At 37.9% G+C, this 25835-nt stretch overlaps 1 protein-coding gene across 1 annotated transcript in view; it reads left to right on the top strand.

Moving 5' to 3' along the window:
* Window positions 1-25835, top strand: part of LOC117294663 (cGMP-specific 3',5'-cyclic phosphodiesterase-like) — a 146675-nt gene that overhangs the window by 98106 nt on the left and 22734 nt on the right. Inside the window, exons 7-13 of the mRNA XM_033777168.1 lie at window positions 3883-3946; window positions 6622-6822; window positions 8268-8411; window positions 9445-9594; window positions 19734-19841; window positions 20379-20488; window positions 22381-22468. Of these exons, the coding sequence (XP_033633059.1) occupies window positions 3883-3946; window positions 6622-6822; window positions 8268-8411; window positions 9445-9594; window positions 19734-19841; window positions 20379-20488; window positions 22381-22468 (865 nt within the window). The remainder of the gene's footprint in view (window positions 1-3882; window positions 3947-6621; window positions 6823-8267; window positions 8412-9444; window positions 9595-19733; window positions 19842-20378; window positions 20489-22380; window positions 22469-25835) is intronic.

Here is a 25835-nt window from a genome sequence, read left to right as displayed (position 1 = left end):
CTTCTTAGTAAATGCTATGCAAAATGTTTCAGTTGCTACTCAAAAATCATCATTTCATGCTACCCAATATAACCATTCTGTGTGCACAAAGTCTGTTCTATCAAAATATTTTGCTATGCAAAAGTGCTGGATGAAATCGGTCCCTGTTATTACACGGTGTATATGGTATGAATGTAGTCAATATTATTTGAAAGCATCATCATGAATGTTTTATGTTCAGTTATCAGAATTGATGGGGCGACATAACTCATTTTAGACACCATGGGTGGCACAACCCAAGAGAGCCAGCCTGTCTGATAGAAAACCCATAAAATGTCCAATGATTGGTTCAATATGTCAGTTTCTCTTGCTACCCTCAATCTATTCCTTAATTTTGAATTTATTAAAAAACATATTTTTCCATTCGACCGAATGTGTTCGTGGAGTTTTTTTTTGTCCGTTTCGTCAGAATCTAATGTTAAATGACAGACAATGTGGAGTCACACTGAGTAACCGGGCAAATTATCGTCTCTTATAAACCAGGGCACCATTTCATGGACGTGCTTAAGCGCAAAAAGTAGATAAGTCACACTGAGTGACCAGGCAAATTGATGTCTCTTTCAAAACCAGGGCACAATTTCATGGACGTGCTTAAAGGCAGTGGACACTATTGGTTATTGTCAAAGACTAGCCTTCACAGTTGGTGTATCTCAACATATACATAAAATAACAAACCTGTGAAAATTTGAGCTCAATCGGTCATCGAACTTGCGAGATAATAATGAGAAAAAAAACCTTGTCACACGAAGTTGTGTGCGTTTAGATGGTTGATTTCGAGACCTCAAGTTCTAAATCTGAGGTCTCGAAATCAAATTCATGGAAAATTACTTCTTTCTCGAAAACTATGGCATTTCAGAGGGAGCTGTTTCTTACAATGTTTTATACCATCAACCTCTCCCCATTACCCGTCACCAAGAAAGTTTTTATACTAATAATTATTTTGAGTAATTACCAATAGTGTCCACTGCCTTTAAGCACAAATAGTAGCTAAGTCACACCATGGTCACACTGAGTGACCGGGCAAATTATTGTCTCTTTCAAAACCAGGGCACATTTCATTGAGCTGATTAAGATTCAGCCAAAAACAAGCTAAGCACACCAACCTTAATACCAGAATAAGGTTACTTGCCAAATTAGCATGTCTCTTTCCAATATACATGTATGACTTGTATCCTGCTCGTTTCTGCTAAGCAGACAATTTTTAAGCAACATTTTCCTGCTTGAGCAGCTCTATGACATTGGCCCTTGAGCACAACGTCATGATTTGCTTTTAAGCGCAAAAAGTAGCCAAGCGCAACAAGTATATGCTTTTCAGAATAAGGTTTCCAGCCAAAATACCATGCCAACATGTACAAGTGACTGGTGTTCTGCTTGTTTTTACTCAGCATCACATTTTAATAATTATTTTCTGCTTAAGCATCATGCAACAGTTTGTAACATCACATTCACAAGATCTGTACAAGAAAACTCAAGCATGACACCTTACTTAAAAGAATATATACTTAATTTCTTTTTTCTTAGTGCTTTTATGAATTCAAACCACCAATAACAACCAATAACCAATAACAACGACAAGTGAAAGTAGCTATAGACTGTTTTTTTTTGCTATGAAAGTCACCATCTTGAAGGTCAAACTGTACGCGCATCCAAACGTGTACATCAATGAAGCATGCAGCTCGCAGCATTGCTGGTTTGATTTCTACGGCACATGCACGCACACACACACGCACACGCGCACAGACGCCATCTTGTAGGGCAGATATTTGAACGATGACATCATATTCAATATGGTCTATAAATAAAATCTTGACAAAACAAATTCTGAGTGCAGTGTCATGAGTTTTCACTCGTATGTTTATATACAGAAAGATTAACAACAGTAAGTGCTGTACATACGTTTGACTTAGTTCATGTTCACCAAAACAAAATAGGTCACGAATTTTGTTTCATTTATCTTAATCAGCTTACACTAGGTATACCTACATTTAACTCCAGACTAGTTCTCTGGATAACTCGTTTCACCCCACGTGACACTACGATTGTCAAGAGGAGATTCGCAATGCCGGACCAAAAATTGTTTTCCCTTAATGTTTGCGGAGTCAAGATTGAACGTTTTAATTAAAATCCCATTAGGTGATAGTGTTGTGGTTTAGAGTAGAGGATCGTGTGAGCTGGGATGTGTTGACAAACCAGGAACCTGTTTCTCGCTCTGCAAAAAAAAGAGGCAAATCCATCAAACTAGGATTGGAAAATACTAATAACTTGGCCTTGGCTAGTCGCTAATTGATTTTGCGTTTTTTTTTTCTCTGCTGAGGAAAATTATCCAAACATGGCTTTCATTTAAGGGAATCAAAAACAAAACTGGCGCTGCTTATATTTCTTTTTACACCGCAGCTAGGGCTTTTGTACTGAAAACTACAAATTTCTGGCTTGAGTAAGATACTGCGGTGGCAACGGTTGGCTTGTGCGTAAAGTGCTTGCCTCTCACCAAGGTGACCCTGGTTCGATACCCGGCCAGGGCCATATGTGAGTTGAGCTGTGCGTTGGTTCTCGGCTGTGCCACAAGGGTTTTCCAGACCATCCGGTTTTCCTCCCTCGGTCATAATGTGCTCTGTGGTCAAAATGGGTTGATGTGGCTGGCAGCCAAAGGCGCCCTTGCATGCTTGCTTCTCGAACACGCTGTAGCCGCGTCCTTCGCAATTCAGCTCTTAGCTGCGAGTAAGGATGATTAGCCCCCCCTCCCCCATCCCAAATTATTATTACAATGCTTTTTACAATGTGGGAGGTGTGAATTATGGCGGTTTAATAATAACATGGCATTCAGGTTTTCTTTCGTTTTTTTTAATATAAAATAATTCTCCAATAGGGAACATGTGCATAACATTGTTATAAATAACTACAATCCCGGCCATATCTCGTTGGGCCCCCCTGCCCCCTTTCAATGTTGGTTCCATTTGCCGACTGTCTTCCGAATTCAGTCAACATTGAGCGGGGGGCGGGGGGCGGGCAAATGTTTTGAATGTGAATGTGAATGGGAAGTGCACAGGGAACTGTTGTTTCAGGAAAGGGTGGCCCAAGCATTTTGGCCGGGATTGTCTGAGTGATTTTTTTGAAAAATTTTTACATGCAAAGAACGCTTTGAAAAGATAATGAATGTCCAAACAAAGTGAATTTCTGAGCGGGGGGCGGGGGGCGGGCAAATGTTTTGAATGTGAATGTGAATGGGAAGTGCACAGGGATCTGTTGTTTCAGGAAAGGGTGGCCCAAGCATTTTGGCCGGGATTGTAGTCTCATCTCACGACAGGATTTGATACCAATCCCTCGCTCACTAGCGACCGGTTTATATCCCTTCAGAATTGTAAAATAGATAAATACTAAAAATAAAGATTGCATGGCTTCAAAGTTTTCAGACTCTTGAGGGTGCTGTTATGACCTGTTTTGGTCTGGGTCACCATTTTCAAGAATGGGTACAAAATTAATGTGTCAATATGATAAATGTGTCCATATGACAAATAAATGGAGTATGAAAAGAAGTTGGGTATATTTGTCAATTTCCAGTAAACTCGAAAAAGGATCAGCTGTTGATCATTTCAAATCAGTAGATTTATAAAATATTATTTCAAAGTTGAATTTTTCTCCTTCGTACACTTGACCTGTGCATGTACCTGTTTATTATTTTTATCCAATGGCTGAAAAAGTGTTGTTTTTGATACTTTTTACTTCTTACAATTTTTTTTCCATTACAGGCATTTTCATGTCATATTTAGTTACAGAGTAAACATTTTATAAGGCCGAATATTTCACACACAAAATAACACTGATTTTGTTTTGTTTTACTCACAGTGACGAAGTGCTGAAAAAGTCTGTCTACTGCGAGATCGCCAAATACGTCTCTTTGACAGGAAAGGTAAGAATGTTTTTTAACCTCGGTGTGCTACTACCCCCCCCCCCTGCCCTCCCTCGTTGCGAGGCAGTCATTGCACTGTCCGTTTGACCAATTGTTTTATCTGTCCAATCGTCAGTGAGAAGTCGATAACGATCTACATAATTTGTCTCCGGTATGCCTTATTGCATTAGGTGCAAAAAAAAAATTAAGCCCCCGAAGATTTTTTCCTGCAAATGCCGGTTGGGGGTTACGCTTGTAAAGACAGTGCCCCCATGTGCCATCATCAAAAAGTAGGCTACGGTTTGGGTTTGGATTGACTGATTTGTTAAAACGAAAGTGGGGGGGGGGGGAGTTTTTCAGTACCTGGGATTGAGCTACATGTATACTGTTATAATGTACATCAAGTTATTTTGGTATGGATCTTGTACAAAATGAAAAAGATAAAAAAAAAACTGAACACAGAATAATTTTGTGCGGATCCCTTTTATTTGTGGGAACTAGACTGTTCATTTAAGGGGGGGGGGGCCTTAAGGGATTGTGATTGTATATCTTTTGATCAAATAATGCATTTCTATAAAGCAGAATTAAGGACTACCTAAAACCTCAAGCACTTCTCTAGATCAGAACAGAGAGTGAATTTTATATTGTAAAGAAAGAAAAGACCACCTGCACTTAGTTCCCCTTAGGTAAGAATGTTCTCACTTTCTCAAATAAGTACGGATGCAATATTACACTTATTCAATTATTACAGATTAATATTAAACACGGGTATGTAACATTTTTTCCCCCATTATTTCAATGTTGGCTATCACAGAAAGCCATTTTTTCCCTTCTTGTTCTTCCTAAGTTGAAATTAATGCAATAAAAATGAAATTTGACACAGATAGGTACTTGACTTTTGCATGCCCGATTCAGCGTTTGCAATATAGACACTAGAATCGCTCTTTGTACCATGTACAAATTATCATCGCTTTCGCCCGCGGGCATTTAATATAAACATGCCTCGTGCGTGTGTTATTGAATCACCCATGCCACTCGGAAATATCTGCAGCGCTTTTGTGTTGCATTTCTTGAGAAGGGGTTTGCGATGGCACGCCGGCGTAACAGTAACCCCAGAAGAGTGTTGAAAAGAAGCAGCGTCGTGGCTAAGAACAAGCGTAGCAGTTGAATCGTGAAAACAGTTTGAACAAAATGCCATGGCCACCAGGGCCCAATTTGAGCCGCCACTTTGAGGGAGGACCCTCTCAGAATGATTGAGTATCATATTTTATTACCGGCCTGCCTTCATGTTTGTGTTTTGTATTGTGCCCCCTAGTCCCTGCTCCTTGTTTGCGTCGGGACAACATCCCCCCCTCTCAAAGAAGCTGAAATTAAAGGATTTTTCTTTCTTCCTCGAAGTGTCCCGGTAAACTAAGTTATATTCTATCTACAAAAAAAGCATGCTAACTTGATCAAGAATATAGCGCGGAAACTTAGTTAAAGGGCATATTCTAAAATACTAGGCTGAGCAAAAAAGAATGAGCAACTAGATACCACCATGGAGGTCTTTCAAAATGCACACCCTCAAATATTACTTCTTTCTTCCTCAAAGTGTCTCAAAAACTAAAATTATATTCTCTACCAAAAAAAGCGTGTTAACTTGATCAAGAATATAGCGCAGAAACTTACTTAAAGGGCATATATTAAACAATACTAGGCCGAGCAAAAAAGAGGGAGCAACTTTATTTCACAAAGGAGCTCTATCAAAATGCCCACCCTCAAAAATTACTTTGATAAACAAAAACAACTATAACAAAATTATAAAAAATATCAATGATTTCCTGAATTTATACTGACCTGGGAGAATTTTATTTTTATTTCTTGGTGCTCGGCCAAGGAGTTCTTGTTTATTTGTGAATTCTGATTACGTGGCCAGTTGATGAGCAGTAGAAATGATGTTGCTTAGCGTATAGGATTAGTAAACATATCTCTTGTCAGTATAAATATATCAAGAAGACTCAAAACTTATTGGAAATAGATGACTTTTGTGTATATATTTGTTTTGTGGCTATAAAACCTAAAAACCTCAGATAGGAAAGTTCAGTTCCTCTGGTTAACATCTATTTCATCTGGTTTGTTGTCATTTTCATGAAAATGTGAAATGGAACAGGAATTTGAAACGGTTCACCATCTGGTGTTAGCTTTTTGGTAAATATACAAACATCCCACGGAAACATCTTTACCGACGACGTGTTGTTATATTAGTGAAATATAAACAGAATTGTAGAATCTTAGCTTAAGAACCATCTGGGAATCTTTTTTCCACATTTTTAAGAGTCCTTATTTTATCTTGAGTTTCGGAGTTGAGTGAGATCTTTCGAAGGTCGTCTTTGAATTTCACTCTTTAAGGGGACACAGCAATTTTCCTCTGGTAAGGGGCTTGACAAATTTTGAAAATTTGAACTTTACAAAAGGTTACCACAGCAAAAGCACAGGGTACCCCAGCAATTGCTATTTGAACCTGTCACAAAGAGTTAAGACTAGTCTTATCTCTAGGTAGGACAAGTTACTTGTCCTAACTTAGGACTAGCCATACGGTTTTAATATCTCCTAGGACTAGTCCCAAGTTAGGACTAGTCCTAACTTAGGACCCTTATTCCTTTTTTCCATCCATTCTCTCTTTCACCCATCTTGCACTATTTCATCTCTCCCCATAGATCATCAACATTGAGAAGTTTGAAGTACAGACACAATTCAAACTGGTCTGCGAAGCAGACATGGACTTCAAGATCCGCTCCCTGCTCTGTCAGCCGATCTACAACAGCCAGAACAAAATCGTTGGCGTAGCCGAGATGATCAACAAGACCGGGGCGTCCGTTAATCTCAGCTTCACCGACCAAGATGAGAATCTGTTTGAGGTAAGTTGATCCTCGTCAAAGAGGTAAGCTGATCCTTGTCAAATTTAATTCTGCAAATGAGTAACCATATTTGAAGCTTGTATAGTCTGCTTTCAGGAGCTGGAAAAAATTTAAACAAAACTGCTAAGCTGGCAAATTTGTTTAGTGGAGTTTTACATCAGTGGTTTCATGCGTTTAGTACAAAAATGCACCACTCTTTTTTTGAGGCAGGTATGTTTTAGCCTCCTGAGAAACTATTGAAAACAACAAAATACTTGTGACTGAAGATGGGGATTTATGAATCCTCTATGAAAATTGATGACAAAAAAGAAACTCCCAGCCATGTTCAATAACAAACCTGTCCAAAAAAGTCAAGTATTTTTCTAGGAAGTCATTCTCATGCTGAAAAAAAACTAGGGTAAATGGTTTAATTTTATTGGCGCTTGCCTCGGCAACATCGAGAACACTTATTGGACTGTGGTGAAGGTGTCCAACGCTTCCACAGGTCCCAACTCCTGTGATGTCATTCCGGCTCTTAAATCCGAGACAGAAAAAAAAAAGAACTTAAAAGAAGATGTCCCGGCAATACATTAATTAGTAACCCTTGGGAAGTTAATAAAGTTAATACATCTGTCTTGATCCTGGGCAAACTCTGAACGACCCGGGGGCCACATGTTAAGACGAGCCACATTTCTTGGTGTGCTAAGTGGTTGCTATGGTACCCAACCGCAAGAAATTGGATTTGTGTAATCCCTGCAATGGGGGGGGGGGGGGGCGTTGCCGAGATGCACTGCTAATGCTTACGTGCGTTGATTGGGTAGCAGTTTGGAGGTGGGGTTGCAATATGGAGGGAGGGGAGGGTTGGGAGGACGTTTAATGTCATCGCATGGGACAGCGCATTCATTTGATTAAGGTAGTACTCTTCAGCATACGTCATAAAAAATATTTTACAAAAATAGGAGAATTCTACTTCAGGAGCACTTGCAAGGTCGTGGCCTGTTTTAAGGAAGGCTTTTGAGAAAGCCTTGCTCCAACCCATGCCCTCCACCACAGTCCCTGTAGGCAGCACTCCTGTACAGAACCTGGGCCCAATTTCAAAGAGAGCTCTGCTTTAGCACAAAGTGTAGCTAATGCGCAACAATATTATTCTAACCAGATTAGGGTTACCAGCTAAAATACCATGTCACATGTACAATTTGTGACTGCTAACCAACTATTTCTGCTAAGCATGAAATTTTAAGCAATGTTTCCTACTTAAGCTGGTGTGGATTTCACAAAGAGTTAAGACTAGTCTTATCTCGAGTTAGGAAGAGTTACTCGTCCTAACTTACATGTAGGACTAGCCATATGTTTCTTATATCTCCTAGGACTAGTCCTAACTCTCTGTGAAATTGACCACAGCTCTATTAAATTGGGCCCTGGCTGTACTGAAATCTTATTACAATGTGCACTTGTTCTTCTTACAGGCATTTGCGATCTTTTGCGGGCTGGGCATCCACAATACGCAGATGTATGAGAACGCAGTGAAGCTGATGGCCAAGCAGCAGGTGGCGCTAGAGGTGCTTTCCTATCACGCAACGGCACAGCAAGATGAAGTAGATAAACTCAAAGTGCGTATACAAAAATAAGTAGGATTTGAAACTTTGCATGTGTGAAATACGATATAGTATAAGGCTTGCTGTAACACCCTTTAATGATAATCTCTAGACTGAGGTGGGGTGGTTCTGAAAAGAACTGTAGGTTTCAAATCGCCGTTTCGAACGGTATGCTCTGATCGTCTTCTTTTTTTTTCTCCCTAGAAGACAGTCAGAACATACTGATTGAAATGTTGAGTTCAATCAATGGCATTTCAAAACCACCCCAACTCAAGTTAACATTATCATTACATGGTGTTACCACAAACCTTACTGTATTAATAATATGAACACTTATAGTGCGCTGGTATCCTCCACAAGTGATGCTCATGGCGCAATTGTATAGAATGCAAATAATAAACCACAAGGGAAATTGACTAGGCAGAATATGAAGTGATTTGGGGTTGGACAAAGCAAATTGTTGTTATTTGATGTATCTGAAATAAAAAGTTGCACCTGCTTGAGGTGATCCCCTGGCAGTTGCTTCCCAGGTTGTATGGTAAACTTGGGTGTGATCTCTGGCTGCTTGGCAGTTAACAGTTGTATTGCTTCTGACTGGCTTCCCCGATCAAAGATATTGTCAAAATAGGGATACTGGCAACACAGGGCTAAAAAGCTTGGTTGGTAGAGCACTGGCATGTAAATTTGGAGGTCTTGGATGCAAATCTCGCTCTAGTCAATTCGTCTTTGTCCAACCCCAAATTATTTACAAAAATGCAATTACCCTGTACTCCCCAACTTAAATAAAAATAAAAAAATCGGAGGTGTGTTCGGCGTCGTGTACCTTGCATAATGCGATACACTACCAGGTACGCTGAGGTCACTTGCTCGTTTTTACGCACAAAGAACAGCTATCGTCCAGTGATCTCCCTCTGGGCTCAGGGATGCCACTTTTTGAGAGTGGACGCCCTATGTAAGGGATCTTTAGTAGCTCTGGTTCCATTGGTAAACCAAGATTTCAAAACCGTTTAATATCGCCCGTCTTTTCTGTTCCTATTTCTGTCTACAGACAGCCGGGCCAGTCGAGAAATTAGGAAAGATGAACCTTCAGAACTTTTCCTTCAGTGATTTCTCCTTGCTGGAAGACGAAACTCTACAAGCTGCGATCTGTATGTTTGAAGAGTGCAATCTCATTAACAAATTCCACGTCCCGTATGACGTAAGTCTCATTTCTTTACCTTTACTTCTCCTTTTTTTTTGGAAAAGATTTATGCAAAAGCTAGTAAATGGCCTGACCCTAGCAGAGTTTTTCTTAGAGGCTAAAGACTTAAAAAAAATTATTATAAAATCTAAGATTTAATTGAATTTTATTTTATTTTGTTACAATTCTATTGTTGGTTGACCCACTGTTTGCTCCCGATATTTTATTTCATCTTCAGGTATATTAATTTAACTAACATTTTGGCAATGAAGCCTTCGTACATAAATATCCAGTTATAGAAAAGTGACTGATAATGTCCCTACGGTCAAACCCTTGACCGTATCTCATTAAAATGTTAATTTTTAGAACCATGGATTACTAAATCATGCCCCAGTCCATTGCCTACCTCGTGTAACTTCAGACACCTTCTCCTCTAACAAAAAGAAATTTGATTTATAGGAGAATAAATAGAACAACACTTCTAACGGCGCAAACGTGGCCCTCATTTCCTACATAGTTCCCAGCCTTGAATAACGGCAAATTTGCAAGTGGTCAATTTGAATATATATAAATAAAGAAGTAAAACTTTAAAGACACTTGACACTATTGGTAATTGTCAAAGACTACATGTAGTCTTCACAGTTGGTGTATCTCAACATATGCATAAAATAATAAACCTGTGAAAATTTGAGCTCAACCTCTCCCTATTACTCGTAATTTTGCTACCTTCTGACCAGGTAGTTTTTAAAAAATCAAGACATTTCTTTTCAGAACTGAGATTGGCAAGTTTCCCGGAATATCTGAAAATCTACTCCGTGAAAGTGGAATATATACATGTAGCAAGACAGTTCTCTAAAGAATAAAATCTACCTGGCAAGGGAGTTACACACATGTAGTTACTGCAAACCAAATTTATATTATAGGATTTGAGGCATTGCATGGTGAGGTATCAATATATATTTGGTTTGAGGTAACACCATGTGTGTATCTACTTGCCAAGTTTGTTCTTAGAGAACTGTCTTGCTTTATTCTACTACCGCGGAGTAGATGTTTGGGGGTTCGGGAGACTTCTCAGTTCTGAAAAGAACTGTCCTGCTTTTTTAACTACTACCCAGGCGTATGGTATAGAAAATCGGCTGGGACTACTTACTTTAGCTTATAGGATTGTGATCAACTGTACTACCGCGGAGTCAGTTCTTAAATTGGTCTCAACGTTTTGACTAGCTCTTGCAATATATATTGATACCTGACCATGCAATGCCTTAAATCCCATATATCGGAGAGTTATAACAACACATGACTGGCAATCACTGCTGCTGAGACACAATCATCATCGTCAAGACGATTGTCTTTTTTCCGTTCCGAATAAAAAAGCGATTATTTAGACCTGTTTTGATGATTTTCCCTTCTGGAGATTATGGGATAGTTGGAAAGTTGATTGAGAATTGCTTAAGCATCAGAAAGGCTTTTGTTTTGTCTCAATCAAAATGTAAAGGCATTCTAAGAATTTGTTTGATTGCTTGTTTGACCTTTCTGTTTTGTAATTAAGATTTGTTTAGCTGTATGAGAACAAGAATATTATATAGTTTACTCTTATTCTGACTTAGCCGACTTATTCGGACTTAGCTTTTTGAAAGATTCAATCAAACTTTTTTTCTTGCGTATAATGTAGTCTAATATTATTCTGACTTAAATAGCTTTTCCAAGGATTTCCTTGTTCAATTTTGCAGCAATCCATTGTTCCATCACACTTTTTTATTTTACATTATATTTTTTTAATAATATATAATGTACAGTTAGTTTAATATTATTCTGACTTAAATAGCTTCTCCAAGGATTCCCTTGTTCAATTTTGTAACAATCCATTGCTCCAACAAAACTATGAAATTGGCCCCTAAGTCTTTTTATGTCCGAGTTTTGAAATTGAGCTGTTAGATATTCATAAAGCCTGCTCTCGTAAAAAGGAAGTAGTTAATGAGCTTCGGATGGATGGGGCTCCTAGTCTACCCATAATAATAACACCATCATGCAAAAATGATGTGTCATTTTAAATTGATGTAGTTTAGAATAAGTGTCTTCGTACTTGGTAGTATGATCCGATCAGAATAGAGTAAGAGAGCTTTTTGACAGGGCAATTTAAAATGAATAATTGTGCAAAGGTAGAAAGCATCTAGTAATGGGGAGATGAGAGACTGGCTTTATATGCATCTCTGTTGGGAAATCCTATGTTAGTTTTTAAATGAGAGTTTAAAGCTTGTGTGTTGTGGGACACAATTTTGATGAATTTGAGGGCTTGTATCATAGATGCAGAGAAATGTAAGACTTCAGTTCAATTCAATTCACATTTATTTCCATACTGTAAAAAAACATAGCATTTCAGAATGCATACTATAAGTTATCACACAAGCCTTCGTGGAATACGGAAAAATAAAGCGCTTCTGCCTCCCATATCCAACGAGGCCTTCGTTGGATATGGGACGCAGAAGCGCTATATTTTTCCGTATTCCACGAGGGCGCATGTTACAACAAATTTATCTTCCAGTCTCTCATGCAACGCGCAAAGTTTAAAATGTCAGAACGTTATTTCGCGACGCAGAGCTTGCACGCCCACAAAGTTTAGAATGTAATTTGTGCACTGTCTGTATACAGAGCATGACGCATTGACACTCACAATACGCATTGTGCAATAAAAACACTGGAAGTAGTATATAGGTTTTCAAACCACCCTCCAATTTGAGCATCTGATTGGTGGAGTAGCATGTACTGGAAGATAAAATGTAGTGTAACATTTAGAGCGTGTCACATAATATGTCTTAGTTTTACTAGACAGCGGCCGTGTGATAGTGCATCGTTTTCCCGTGTGATAGTCCGACAACTATCACACGGCATGCAGTACCCAGACGTCTTTTTACCCACCTCGAACCCAATCAGTTGTGCATCTGTGTATCTGAAACGCGCGTACGAACGTTACGTGCACGAAGATGATAAATAGTCTGTTGGGGTGTTATAAAACAAATACTGACTGCTTTAACTCGTGCTATGGTTAAAACTACGACTCCCTCGGTGATCCTCAGACCATTCCATTTTCCGATCACCTCGGGAGTCGTAGTTTTAACCATAGCACTCGAAGCATTCAATATTTGTATAATAGCAAACAGAGTAGTTAAAGATCTAAATAGTCCCAAAAAAGGGAGGCTGATTTGATAAGCCGAGGCTTATAATAATCAGCCTGTGGACAGACAGAGACAAGATAACTGGACAAACAGAGGACATGCGAATAGGAACAAAACAACTTACAAGCAACAACGACGCTTGATTAACTAAATTGAAAATATTATGTATATATGAAAGAAGGGGGGGGAAAATGATGATATACCAGGCAAAGCAGTCAATGGAAAGAAAGCTATGTTACATACTGAGATATAATGACTCTTTTGAGATAGATGACTTCTATCCATAGAGCTATATATATATTGACTAGAGCGCTAACACCCTGTTTTTACTTGCACTAAGGTTTTTGAAGCTGTGTGGGCGCATCCATGTTTATGTACCAACCAATACAAAAGCTTGAATTTTCGTACGGCAATAGTACAGCTATTTGCATGATAGTGCGTTTGTTCTTTGCTATGAGTCATCGAACCAAAAAATGCAGCAAATGTGAAGGCACAATCTGCTGATGAACGTACAACTACTGCGAGCGTCATGTGCGTCATGTTTAAAAGGCGCCTATACTTTTTTTAGTACGTCAATCAAGTCGAACTTACGCCTTTCGTAGCGTGGACGTATGCGAATGGGCAGTCGCGTATGTAAGCGCACACGCCGAAGTAAAAACAAAATCGCGGCAATGTGTGTTCTCTTAAATTAAAATCATTCCGTAGTCACGGAACACATCAAACATGTCTGCGCCCAGGGTGGCTTCAAAACGCGGGGCAAGTTGGCACTCTAGTCAATATATATAGCTCTATGCTTCTATCTGAATTCAGACTTTTGTATGTCTGCCTGAGAAAAAAAAAAAAAAAAAAAACCAAAACCGGTTATTTCCCTTAGATATCAAGAAACCATGTTCTTTGATCTACTTCTCTAGTGCTTTGGATACTGTTAACAAAAGCTCCTTGAAATCTACAACCCCAGGGGTTAACAGAAGGTGGAAATGCCTTAACTTCAATGTACCTCCTAAAATTTTGATCCTAGATTCAAACTGTTTTGTCAGCAATGACTCTCACTAACTGTTTATGGTGAAGATAATTGGAATTATTTTATTTACACCATGGTTTAATCCTTTCTAGAAAGAAATGTTGGGTAAAAGAGCCAGTTGAATGTTCTTGGTGTTTCTGGTTCACAAAGCAGGACCCTTGTTTACAGCCCTCCTTTTTTGACCTTTCTGTTTTGTAATTAAGATTTGTTTAGCTGTGTCAGAATGAGAATATTATAATACTATTATTACGACTTAAATAACTTTTTAAAAGACTTAAATAGCTTTTTAAAAGATTCAATCAAACTTCTTCTTTTTTTGGTGAGTATAATGTAGTTTAATATTATTCTGACTTCGTAGCTTTTCTAAGGTATTCCTTGTTCAATTTTGCAGCAATCCATTGTTCCATCAAACTTTAATTTTTTTTTTATTTTTATAAATAACATAATATAATGTACATTTAGTTTAATATTATTCTGACCTAAATACCTTCTCCAAGGATTTCCTTGTTCAATTTTGTAACAATCCATTGCTCCAACAAAACTATGAAATTGGCCCCTGGTCTTTTTATGTCCGAGTTTTGTTTACAGCCTTCCTCCGGCTTGCAAGCTACAGTGATTAACTTCACTTATGAGGCATCCTTGGTTTTATTACCAGAAATAATATTAATAATAACAACAAAAGAGCCGGTTGATTTATTCTGGATGGTTCAACTAGTGCTCGGTAGTTGACATCAGAAGACACAATTTAGTATTCCATCTTAAAGGCACTGGTACACTAATTTTGTTAATTGTTAGCATAAAAACTTACTTGGTAACGAGCAATGGAGAGCTGTTGATTTTATAAAACATTGTGAGAATTGGCTCCCTCTGAAGTAACATAGTTTTGAGAATGAGGTAATTTCTCACTAAAATAATAAAAGACTTCAGCTGAAGCCTTTTATTATGCATTCAGAAAGCTTACAAATTTGTGTAACAAGCGTGTTTTTCTTTCATTATTCACTTGCAATTTGGGTGACCGATTGAGCACAAATTTGTACTGGTTTGTTACTTTATGCATATGTTGAGATACACTACAAGTGAGAATACTGGTCTTTGACAACTACCAAATGAGTCCAGTGCCTTTAAATTGTTTGTGAGGCGCATAATACAATCTTAACCCCAGGGCATTCAAATCTGGATGGATTTAACAAAGACGGGAGAGAATCGGTCAGTGATGAAATGGCAAATTAATTTTTCATCAAAATAAAACAGTCTGCAATTGGGCAGGTCGAGAACGGCTTCTTCAAATTGATCAGAACTGTCGCCTTGAAACTTAGCTTCAATCAATGTTTGGCGCTGTGTGCGAGATTGGTGTTGACGTCTTTCATGGAAGCTGCTTGTTAGAGATTTATTAGGAGTAATTTTTAAAGACTATTTTTCTTTCCAGTGGAAAAACATTTCATTATACAGGACCTTAGTTTTTTTATTTTTTTATTTTTATTTTTTATTATATTATATACAGATTTAATATTGGTTGGTTTTTCCACAATAATAACTTATACCTTTAATTCGGGAGCATTCAGGATAGTCAATTTGATTTCTTTTATTTTTAAACTGTTTTGACCCACCCAAAGTTTTGAGTTTTTTAATACTTAGATTTTTTTATTTTATATTTTGATTCTTAAAATATTTTTTTCATAACAAAATCTATACAAAGTAATGGCTCAAATGAAACAGCTTTTTAGATCAAAAGCCTCCAACATTAGTAGTTTTCAATTGTTTTTTCCCGGGTTTAAAACAAACAACTTTTACTTTGGACTGAAGTTGATGACTCGGCCAGCTTGGTAGTTTGTCATCTTTTTTTCTTTCTTATGTTAATTTATACATCCTTTCTCTCTTCTTTCTTTTTGATAAAAACTGAATTTCGATTTGCCAAAATTTTAAATGCCCCCCTTAGATCTGTAAATTTGTTATTTATCGTCTTAATCATCACGTATTATCCTCCAATTTTCCCCCCCAAGAAATTCAAGGTGTGAAGTAATTCACCCACAAGGCTAGAGGAAGTCACAAGTAAAGGACGATGTATTGTTTAGTCTCCATACAATTGCCCTACATTCCCTTCCCTTTTTACCTTCCATCCCCCTCGTCTTTCACCTTCCTGTCTGCGGTCGAGACCTCAGGTGGGGACTGGACCCTTTTTATAATTGGACAACTTTGTTACTGTATTGATTGGAGTCCTTTCCCTGTGGGCCCCAAATTGTATCAATTGATTGATGACTGATATTGCCCCATGCAGTTCATGTTATAAGGCCAAGCATGCATCCTGTCCAGGATATTTCAGCTTTATGTTTCATATGACACAATTTCTTGAGGGAACTAATATTTGAAAAATGATTTATTTTAATATAAGACATTTATGTAGTGATTAATGCAGGAGCCTCCTATGCACGGCACAAAAACATGAAAGAATGTAATGGAGTATAAGAATAAAAATAATTTGTTACAAAAATATAAATTGATACAAATGAGTCTTTAAAGGCAATGGACACTATTGGTAATTACTCAAAATAATTATTATCATAAAACCTTTCTTGATTATGAGTAGTGGGGAGAGGTTGATAGTATAAAACATTGTGAGAAACATCTCTCTCTGAAGTTTTCACGAATTTGATTTTGAGAGATTTAGAATTTAAGGTCTCAAAATCAAGCATCTGAAAGCACACACATCTCGCAACTTCAACGGCCGATTGAGCTCAAATTTTCACAGGTTTGATATTTTATGCACATGTTGAGATACACCAAGTGAGAAGACAGGTCTTTGTCCAGTGTCTTTAAAAGTCCCTTGAAACTCTGAGGAGAATCAGTTTGGTGATTGCGGCGAAACAAGTCATTCCATAATGAAAATGAAATTAAGTTGAAGGCTTTTTGTGTTTTGTGTCGTACAAAAAAACCCCAAATCCTTTAAGAGAATTTGATGTAACACCTCCGAAGGTGTTCACATTTTTTTGTCTTTTTTTTGTGCTTTTCTACTTATTGCTCTCACCTTTGTTCTCATCAAACACGCTCACGTAACCATTGTCAATTAATTTCCATGACAACTGAAATCTTATGTCTGAGAGGTCTCCCAGCGTTTTGATGTAAAGGTTGGAGGGTTTTTACTCGTAGAGGATATTAACACTTCCCCTTTCCAAGTTAGACTCCCATCTGTACAAACAATCGGTGGTACGGATTGCCTCTTGTTGTGTGTGTATTCGAGTAATTATTGAGCAGCGCAGCCGTGTGTTCGTGTGGGATATTTATTACTCTCGATCAGAAATGGAAGATTTTAAACCGGGAAAAAGAGATAAAAAGAAGTGTCCCGAACTTGGATCTAACCTTGAAAAACTTAAATTGGTGCGGTACCCGCTGCTAAAATATTGAATTCGAACTGCCTCTAGCTCCCAGGCAATCTCGGTAGTCTAGTTGGTATGACACTGCTCTAAAATTGCAAAGGTTGGGGTTCGAATCCCACCCGAGTAATAAGCCTGTGATTTTTTTTTCACAGAGCTCGGGAAAGTACTGAGTATACAGTGCTTACACACATCAGTGTATATGGGTAAAACCAAAATTAATATTTTTTTTATCCCTGATGCAAATTTCCATCTTTAATAACTTCATTGATTGAAACAAAGATTGTAAGAAGGTTGTAAAAGTATCATCACGAAAGAATCAACACTTTTTTGTCACAATATTTTTCTATCATTTCGTTGTTGTTATTCAAATCTTTAAGGTTATTTTTTTCCTACAATTCTTCTCGGAAAGTAAATAAACAACAAAAGTGTTATTAGTTTATAATTTATTGACATGACATTTTAAAGTTTCTGATAAGGTATATATTTTAGCACCCAATAATCACAAGTTGTATTCATATTTCCTAGCCTGTAATAATTTATTATCTTTACTAGTCTACGGCAGTGAAAGTCCCACCTACATGTAATACACTTTTACATTTCTGACATAAACTATTGAGTTTTTTTTCACCATATCCGTCAAGCCACAATCCATATCTTTTGCAATGGTGTTTTTTCTTCAATCGTTATTTATTTATTTCTGAAGCCGTAGGCGAGTCAGATAGATATGAAAAGCACAGGACTCTGTGGATGTGGAGCCGTTATTCGCTAAGTGAAGACTTGTAGTGTCCTGTGCAAATTGTCTCGGAGCGATCTTAAAGACAGGGTGATGTCAATACAACTACTACTCGCCTCATAAATATGCTCACTTTTTCTTCTAGGCACAAAGGTGAAGGTCTTTTATGATCATCCGGTAAAACTTGGACATTTCACTTTAAATTCTTAATAATTTGTTTGTTTTTTTGTTTTGTTCCAAAAGAACATACCCTATCACCCTGGGGAAGGGTTACAACAATATTTAAAATATACAAACTGCAGTATACATCATGCTGGAGGAGTTAGCAAAAGCCTCATTGTTAAACCATAATCTAATTATTTTGAACATTGAATTCTTTTAACTTAGCAGACATCATAGAAATATACTTGGCTTCTAATTAGGGTACAATACCTTTGTAGATGTACAATAATTCAAATGGACAATTCAAGACACGGGACACTATTGGTAATTGTCAATGACTAGTCTTCTCACTTGGTGTATCTAAACATATGCATAAAATAACAAACCTGTGAACATTTTAGCTCAATTAGTCGTCGTAGTTGCGAGATAATAATGAGTGAAGAAAAAAAAACACCTCGTCACATTTGACCTCAAAATCTTATTCTGAGATTTAGAAATCAAATTCGTGGAAAATTACTTCTTTCTCAAAAACTACCTTACTTCAGAGGGAGCCGTTTCTCACAATGTGTTATACTATCAACAGCTCCCGGTTACTCGTCACCAAGTAAGGTTTTATGCCAATAATTATTTTGAGTAATTACCAATAGTGTTCACTGCCTTTAAATGCTAATTTTCATTAACTGGATGGTTGTCAGAATAAAAGAATTCAGGTAGTGTGTTTTCGTCACCGATAACGATTTCACAAACATGTACCTTAGCACCCACCGATGATGGTCAGCGGTAGGCTTGGATATAATTTAATGCACAGCCAAGAGTACGTTCTTATGCTGTAACCATTTTAGTCCTTGCATTTCTGAATCGCCAATGGTGTACCTCTACCTTAAGTGGTCTCGTATTCTACCACGAAACCTATGGATGAATTCAATCCCCTAGTTATAACTTCACTGTACTCTTGCCTCATTGCCTAATTCGTTCATTCCACTAAACCGTTAAAGGCAGTGGACACTATTGGTTATTACTCAAAATAATTATTGGCATAAAAAGTTACTGGGTTATGAGCAATGGAGAGCTGTTGACCTGAATTAGCTGAGGTCTCAAATTCAAGCAAAGCACACAACAACTTATGCGACACGGGTGTTTTTTCTTTCATTATACTCTTACAAACTCGACAACCAATTGAGTTCAAATTTTCACAGGTTTATTGTCGTATGCATATGTTGAGATACACCGAGTGAGAAAACTGGTCCAAAGGTGTCCAGTGCCTTTAAGCAGGAGTCAAAGGAAATTAACGTAAAAGCCTTTTTGCAGAGACCCGATTAGTGACAATTGAGTTACGGCCGGGCTTACATAATGCATTAGTGTCAGACGATAATCGGTGAGTTGGATTGTGATGACCCATTTGAGTGACCACTGTCCAATGATCACCCTGGGTCTAGCTGAGGATTTGAGTTTGACCGGTGAGCTGCCGTGGGGGTCCCTACGCCACTTCAACTGTCATTCCAATGTGAAGTGGTGCATATGCTGTACGCATTAGCAGAACAGCCCCTGCTACTAGCTAGATACCTTGGCATTTACGCCAATGTGCAACAGATTGGGACTAGCCTCTCGCAATTGAATGAAGAAGAACAAATTCGGTCCATGTGTCAATCATAATCTGATTGTTTCTTTTCTTTTGTGTTGTTTTTGTCTCTCCATAGGTTTTATGTCGTTGGCTGCTGAGCGTTCGCAAGAACTACCGCCCCGTCATCTATCATAACTGGCGACATGCGTTTAACGTAGCACAGACCATGTTTGCGATGTTTAAGGTACTAACTTTTTATTCCTTTTTTAAGTTGTAATTTTATCAAAGATTTAATGTTAGACTATGCAGCAAGCTGTTTGGTTTAACTATTAACAAACTTTAAGTTTTATAATGATTTTTTCGTCTTCTAGTCTTTTGATATTATATAAAGTTATTTCATGAAAACATTTTTTGTGAATTACCTACATGTATTCCCTCAAAAAAAAAAGGAGGAAAAAAGAAGAACAAAAGTTTGCAGTTGAAAAATTAAATATTACAGTTGATATGTCTCTAAATAGTTATCTAAAGTCCTCTTGCATGTAATCACTTTAAAGGATTTGGGTACTTTTTGTAACACAAAACACAATGTCCACAGTCCACAGATTTACATTAAACTTACGCAGTTTGAAGATAATGATAGTAAAAAGGGTGCCTTAAAATATTAGTTGCCGAGGTGCTGCAGTTTTTGAGAAATGAGTATAAAAAATATAATTCTATGCAGCTGTTTTTTTAAATTAATTATTGTAATTGGTGCTTTAATTTCTTTCCTTTCAATTTTCAGTCAGGAGGAATGAATAACGTCATGACAGATCTGGAATCATTTGCACTCCTTGTTGCTTGTCTTTGTCATGATCTTGACCATCGTGGCACGAACAACGCCTTCCAGCTCAAGTAAGTCTGTAAATTTGAACTCAGCGATTTTAAACCGTCTTTTTTTTCCTTTCCAGTTTTAGTGTATTTATATTTTTAACTTTTCTAAATGATGTGAAAATTAAACTCAACTTAGCCTCCTTAGTGCTGTGAAGCTTTTATTTTTGAAATAAACTAAGCAATAAGAAAAAATATATATATACAAGGTCTGGGAAGGCACATTGCTTTCATAATTTTCTTTAAAACTTTTGCCTTACCGTAGACAGCCCCCTGCCAACTTATAAGAATTATGTTCGAAGTTATAAAATAAATAAATAAATAAAACAGCTTGAGGATGGGAGACTCTCCATTCTGCGCTAAAAAATCTCGCCATATTGCGCATCAGCGTTGCCAATGAAGCTGAAACTCCGACCTGGGGGTGAGAGGGGGGGGGGGGCGCACACACAGGTCATTTAGAGATAATTAGACGGAAGGGGGAGGCAGCGAAGCATGTGTGAGGTGAAACTTGCCTGATGCTTCTAGACCGTTTGACTCTCCCTAAACCCGACGGAGCTTTGTGACGTGACTCGTCGTCGGGCTGGCTGATTCAGCTGTCTGGGGCTCTGTCGTCGTCGCATGCCGCAGGAAGCTGCGGTTAGAATCCCTCGGAATAAATTATGAACATAGAAATTTTTACTGAAGTCATAGAGTTTGGAGTAGTAGATCTTAAATATTTGGTTTGCGGTAACACCATGTGTGTGTGTCTCCTGATGATGATTAGAACAATCTAGTCGAAGCGTTTAGACCAATTAAGAACTCACTCAGTGGTAGTTAATAATGATCCTATAAGTAAAGTAGTTGTCCCAGCCGAATTGCTACCTTCCGTCCTGGTAGTAGTTTAAAAGCAGGACAGTTTTTTTTTTCAGAACTGAGAAGTCTCCCGAAAAATCTACTCTGCGGTAGTAGAATATATATAGCAAGACAGTTCTCTAAAGAACAAACTCTACCTGGCAAGTAGATACACACATGGTGTTACCGCAAACCAAATATATATTGATACCTCACCATGCAAGCTTCTTTTTATAAACTCAAGAAACTTTAATTTTAAAATGGAGCCCAGTAACTAAAGAACACATTTATTATTTTTGTTCTCCTTCAATAGATGCTGTTTATTATCAGACAAAAAAAGAAAATAAATCTCAAAGCTAAGAGCCTCTTGGTATTTAAAACCAGTTAATATGCTGATCTGATTTCATAATTTGTTCTACCTTTACATCAATGTGTGTTAAGCACTGTAAACTCAGTACTCTCCCGAGTTCTTCTCCCGAGTTCTGTAACAAAAAATCAACATGCAAGTCACTCATGAATGTGGGATTCGAACCCATGACCTTTGTATTGCTAGACCACTAGACCACCAAGCTAGACCGCTGGCTAGAGAGGCAGCTTGAATACTTTGTGTTTTCTGCAGCGGGTACTGATTTAAAGACACTGGACACTATTGGTAATTGTCAAAGACCAGTCTTCTTACTTGGTGTATCTCAACATATGCATAAAATAATAAACCTGTGAAAATTTGAGCTCAATTGGTCGTCGAAGTTATGAGATAATAATGAAAGAAAAAACACCCTTGTCACACAAAGTTGTGTGCTTTTAGACGGTTGGTTTCGAGACCCTCAAATTCTAAATCTGAGGTCTCGAAATCATATTCGTGGAAAATTACTTCTTTCTCGAAAACTGCGTCACTTCAGAGGGAGCCGTTTCTCACAATGTTTTATTCTATCAACCTCTCCCCATTACTCGTCACTAAGGAAGGTTTTATGCTAGTAATTACTTTAAGTAATTACCAATAGTGTCCACTACCTTTAATACATTTCTTTATTTATTTCAAGTACTGGTTTTGTTTCTTATTATCTTATTTTGTTTTCTTTGTTTAGGACGTCATCAGCACTGTCTCAGCTGTATGGTACATCCACTATGGAGCATCATCACTTTGACCACTGCATAATGATTCTCAACAGCGAGGTAAAAACACGGATTTTACCCTTTTGAAACTTTGACTCTGACCCTTTTGATTCTCCTCAGCCATATTTAATCCAAACCATTGGCTTTACTCCAGTCATGGCTAGGTATCTGCATTTATCCTCTGGCTGTGACTGCATAAGCCATAGCTGGTGTTTACTCTATTCAAACAGTTGTTAAGCTCAACAAAATTTTGCTTACCAGAACAAGGTTACCAGCCAAACTACCATGTCACGTGTACAATTTGTGATTGGTGTCCTGCTCATTTCTGCTAAGCAGACAGTTGGTAAGCAATTTCTTTTTGGGTGAAGCAGCTCTTTGAAATAAGGTTACCAGCCAAACTATCGTGTCACATTTACAATTTTTGACTGGTATTCTGCTCATTTCTGCTAAGCAAAAAGTTGGTAAGCACAAACTGTTGTCATAAGCGCAACAAAATTTTGCTTACCAGAACAAGGTTACCAGCCAAACTACCATGTCACGTGTACAATTTGTGACTGGTATCCTGCTCATTTCTGCTAAGCCAAAAAGTTGGGAAGCCCCAACTGTTGTCATAAGCGCAACAAAATGTTGCTAACCAGAACAAGGTTACCAGCCAAACTACCATGTCACATGTACAAATTTGTGACTGGTAGCCTGCTCATTTCTGCTAAGCAGAAAGTTGGTAAGCAATATTCTTAGCTGTATGAAGTTGGACCCTGGTCATCACCACGCAGTGAAGACTGTCTCCTCATCACACTCATGTTGCCTGATCAATGACATTCAATTAGTGTCACATCAATGAATATCATTCAATTAAAATACCGTCATCAATTAATATGAACATCGGCAGCTCACACTAATTGCCAAAATAAAAATACAATCGCTCACCTCAGTCTCAATTACATAACCAACAGAGGGCGCTTCAAGGGGTCAGAAAGAAGTGCTTTTCACACATCAGCAATTTAACTGGGGTCCCTGGCTGAATTTTAGCATGGTTGTAAAATGAAGCAATGTTTGACAAGTATTTGCAAGAGAACTTGGACAGTAGAAATAGACTGCTGTCCTTTCACATGAGGTACATTTTTGTAAAGTTTTACAACCATGCTACAATTTAGCAAGGGACCCTTGCTAAATTGCTCTTAAATTGCTCTTGTGTGAAAAGGGACCCTTGATAAATTGCTCTTAAATTGCTCTCGTGTGAAAAGGGCTGTAGATGCTGTATATTTTACCGCTCGAGCCGCTTGTACACTTTTTATAGGGTCAACGGCCTCTAGTACATATGTTATGTCAAGCAGAAGGTCATGTTACAAGGATGTGACCAGATGGAGTGTTCTGACAGTGTTCAATGACTGGCTTTTCACCAGTGTTACCTCGATTATATTACTTCATGCCGTAGTGTCGGGAACAGATCGATGTTGGTCAATTTGACAGCTGGAGGAATAATATCTGTGTGAGATTATTTTTGGTAAACCAAACCCAGTTTCATGGCTCTGCTTACCGCCGAATTCTGCGCTTACGATCACCACTCTCTGCTTACCAAATTTCTGCACTAGCTGTGTAGAGTACCTAGTAACATGGAGTACACACGCACACAAGCCAAATTTCCCTGCTAACCCAAGAAATATGCTTGACGTAAGCACAGAATTCCCTGCTTCCGCAAGCGCCGATTCTTTGCTTATGGTAAGCAGGGCCTTGAAATTTGGTCCTGCTCCCTGGATGCACTTCACAATTGAAAAGGGCTATATATACAAAGATACTATAGACAAGGACTTCTGATGGTTATTATTGTGTCCAGTGTGTGGTACTGTGCCCTCCTGTAAAAAATTGTAAACATACAAGTGTGAACATACTGAGAAAATTATGAGAAAAACAAGACACTGTCATGAAAAACTTATTTTGAAGATTTCAAATGTTCAGAGCAGCTTCTTGTACATGTTGTCCCGTGTGAGTGTGCTTTCTTAATGTAAAATACAACCTCATCCAATTTGGTGACTTTTTTTTTTATAGCTGCTGTTTTTGGCCGACGTGGTGACTTGAATGCATTTTATAACGGCGTGACAATGACAACCCACAAAGCAACCTCGCTTGACTATAAAATCATTGACGTCATTACATGATTTGATTTGTTACAGAGCCTTTGTCCCATTGGCAAGGACACATTGATACGAAATTTATATTTTGGGGCTGGCAAGATTCTCATATTTATTATTTTTTACCCCCAACTGCTTTTCAGAGGCAAGACAAATGCACAAAGAAAAATAATCATAATTATGAGCTCAACTCAGTGGGTGCCGTGTAAAATTGTTCACATTTTATTCATAATTTTGTTTAATGTGTTTTTGTTGTGATTAGGATAAGCAAGGGCTTTAATACTGGCGATACATTTGATGGTTTATTTTGATTCATAATGAAAGATTTGTCTGAATATGTTTTGTCAACAAAGAATAATGTGTGACTATTTGTTAAAACAGTATCAGACACTGTTTTAAAACATAGACACTCACAATAAGCCACTTGCGAGTTAGATTTGAATAATGTCTGGTACAATGACTCGCTTGGTTACAATGCACTGTTTACATTACACTATCGAGACAGTTGCTACGCCGTGTGATTAGGGGCAAGCTTTTGCGTAGTTATGTAAGAGACGGTGAACACCCATACACAATTCTGAATGGATGTTTATAGCACTATGGTACCAGGGTTTGCTCATCCTGGAGGTTGCTATACAAAAGCTTGCCCCTAATCACATGGCCTAGCGATAGTCTGAGGAATTTAAATGTAAAGGGTGCAATGTAGCTAAGCAAGTCATTGTACCAGACATTATTCAAATTTAACTCGCAAATGGCTTATTCATATCAATCGAATTCACAAGAGTCATCTGGTTAAAACCATTTAGAATACTCCAGATGTTTTCTTAATTCCCCTTTTCGCAAAATATTGCCTTTTTATCACACACAAAAAAACCTGACTTTTTACTGGAATACTATTTTTTGTTGACAAAGGGTTGGCATCTCTGGTACATGCCACATTAGGCAATTTGCAGTCAACCAACTCCAACTATCTTAAAGAAAGAAGATATTTTCTGCTGTCACAATCTTTTTGGATAGATAATGTAGTCCTTAGGGACATCCCCCTCCACTGCATCCTACCACGGCCTATTTCATAAAGACTACAAGCACAAAAACTTGCTAAGCACTGAAAAATATTGCTCAATAGAAACGGGTTACCAGCCAAAGGTACATTAAGTGTCCCACTTAATTTTTGCTTAGTAAAGAAGTTCATTAAGCATTTTTTTCCCAGCTTAACAGCTTTATACATGACATCCTTAGCACCTAGCTCCCTTAGCAAGAGTCATGTGTAGCTGCTAACTCCAAAACAACCCTAGAGT

This window comes from Asterias rubens, chromosome 9 (genome assembly GCF_902459465.1).
Source record: "Asterias rubens chromosome 9, eAstRub1.3, whole genome shotgun sequence".
NCBI lineage: Eukaryota > Metazoa > Echinodermata > Asteroidea > Forcipulatida > Asteriidae > Asterias > Asterias rubens.
The sequence above is the reverse complement of the archived record's forward strand: the minus strand, read 5'-3'. Positions and strand labels throughout refer to the sequence as shown.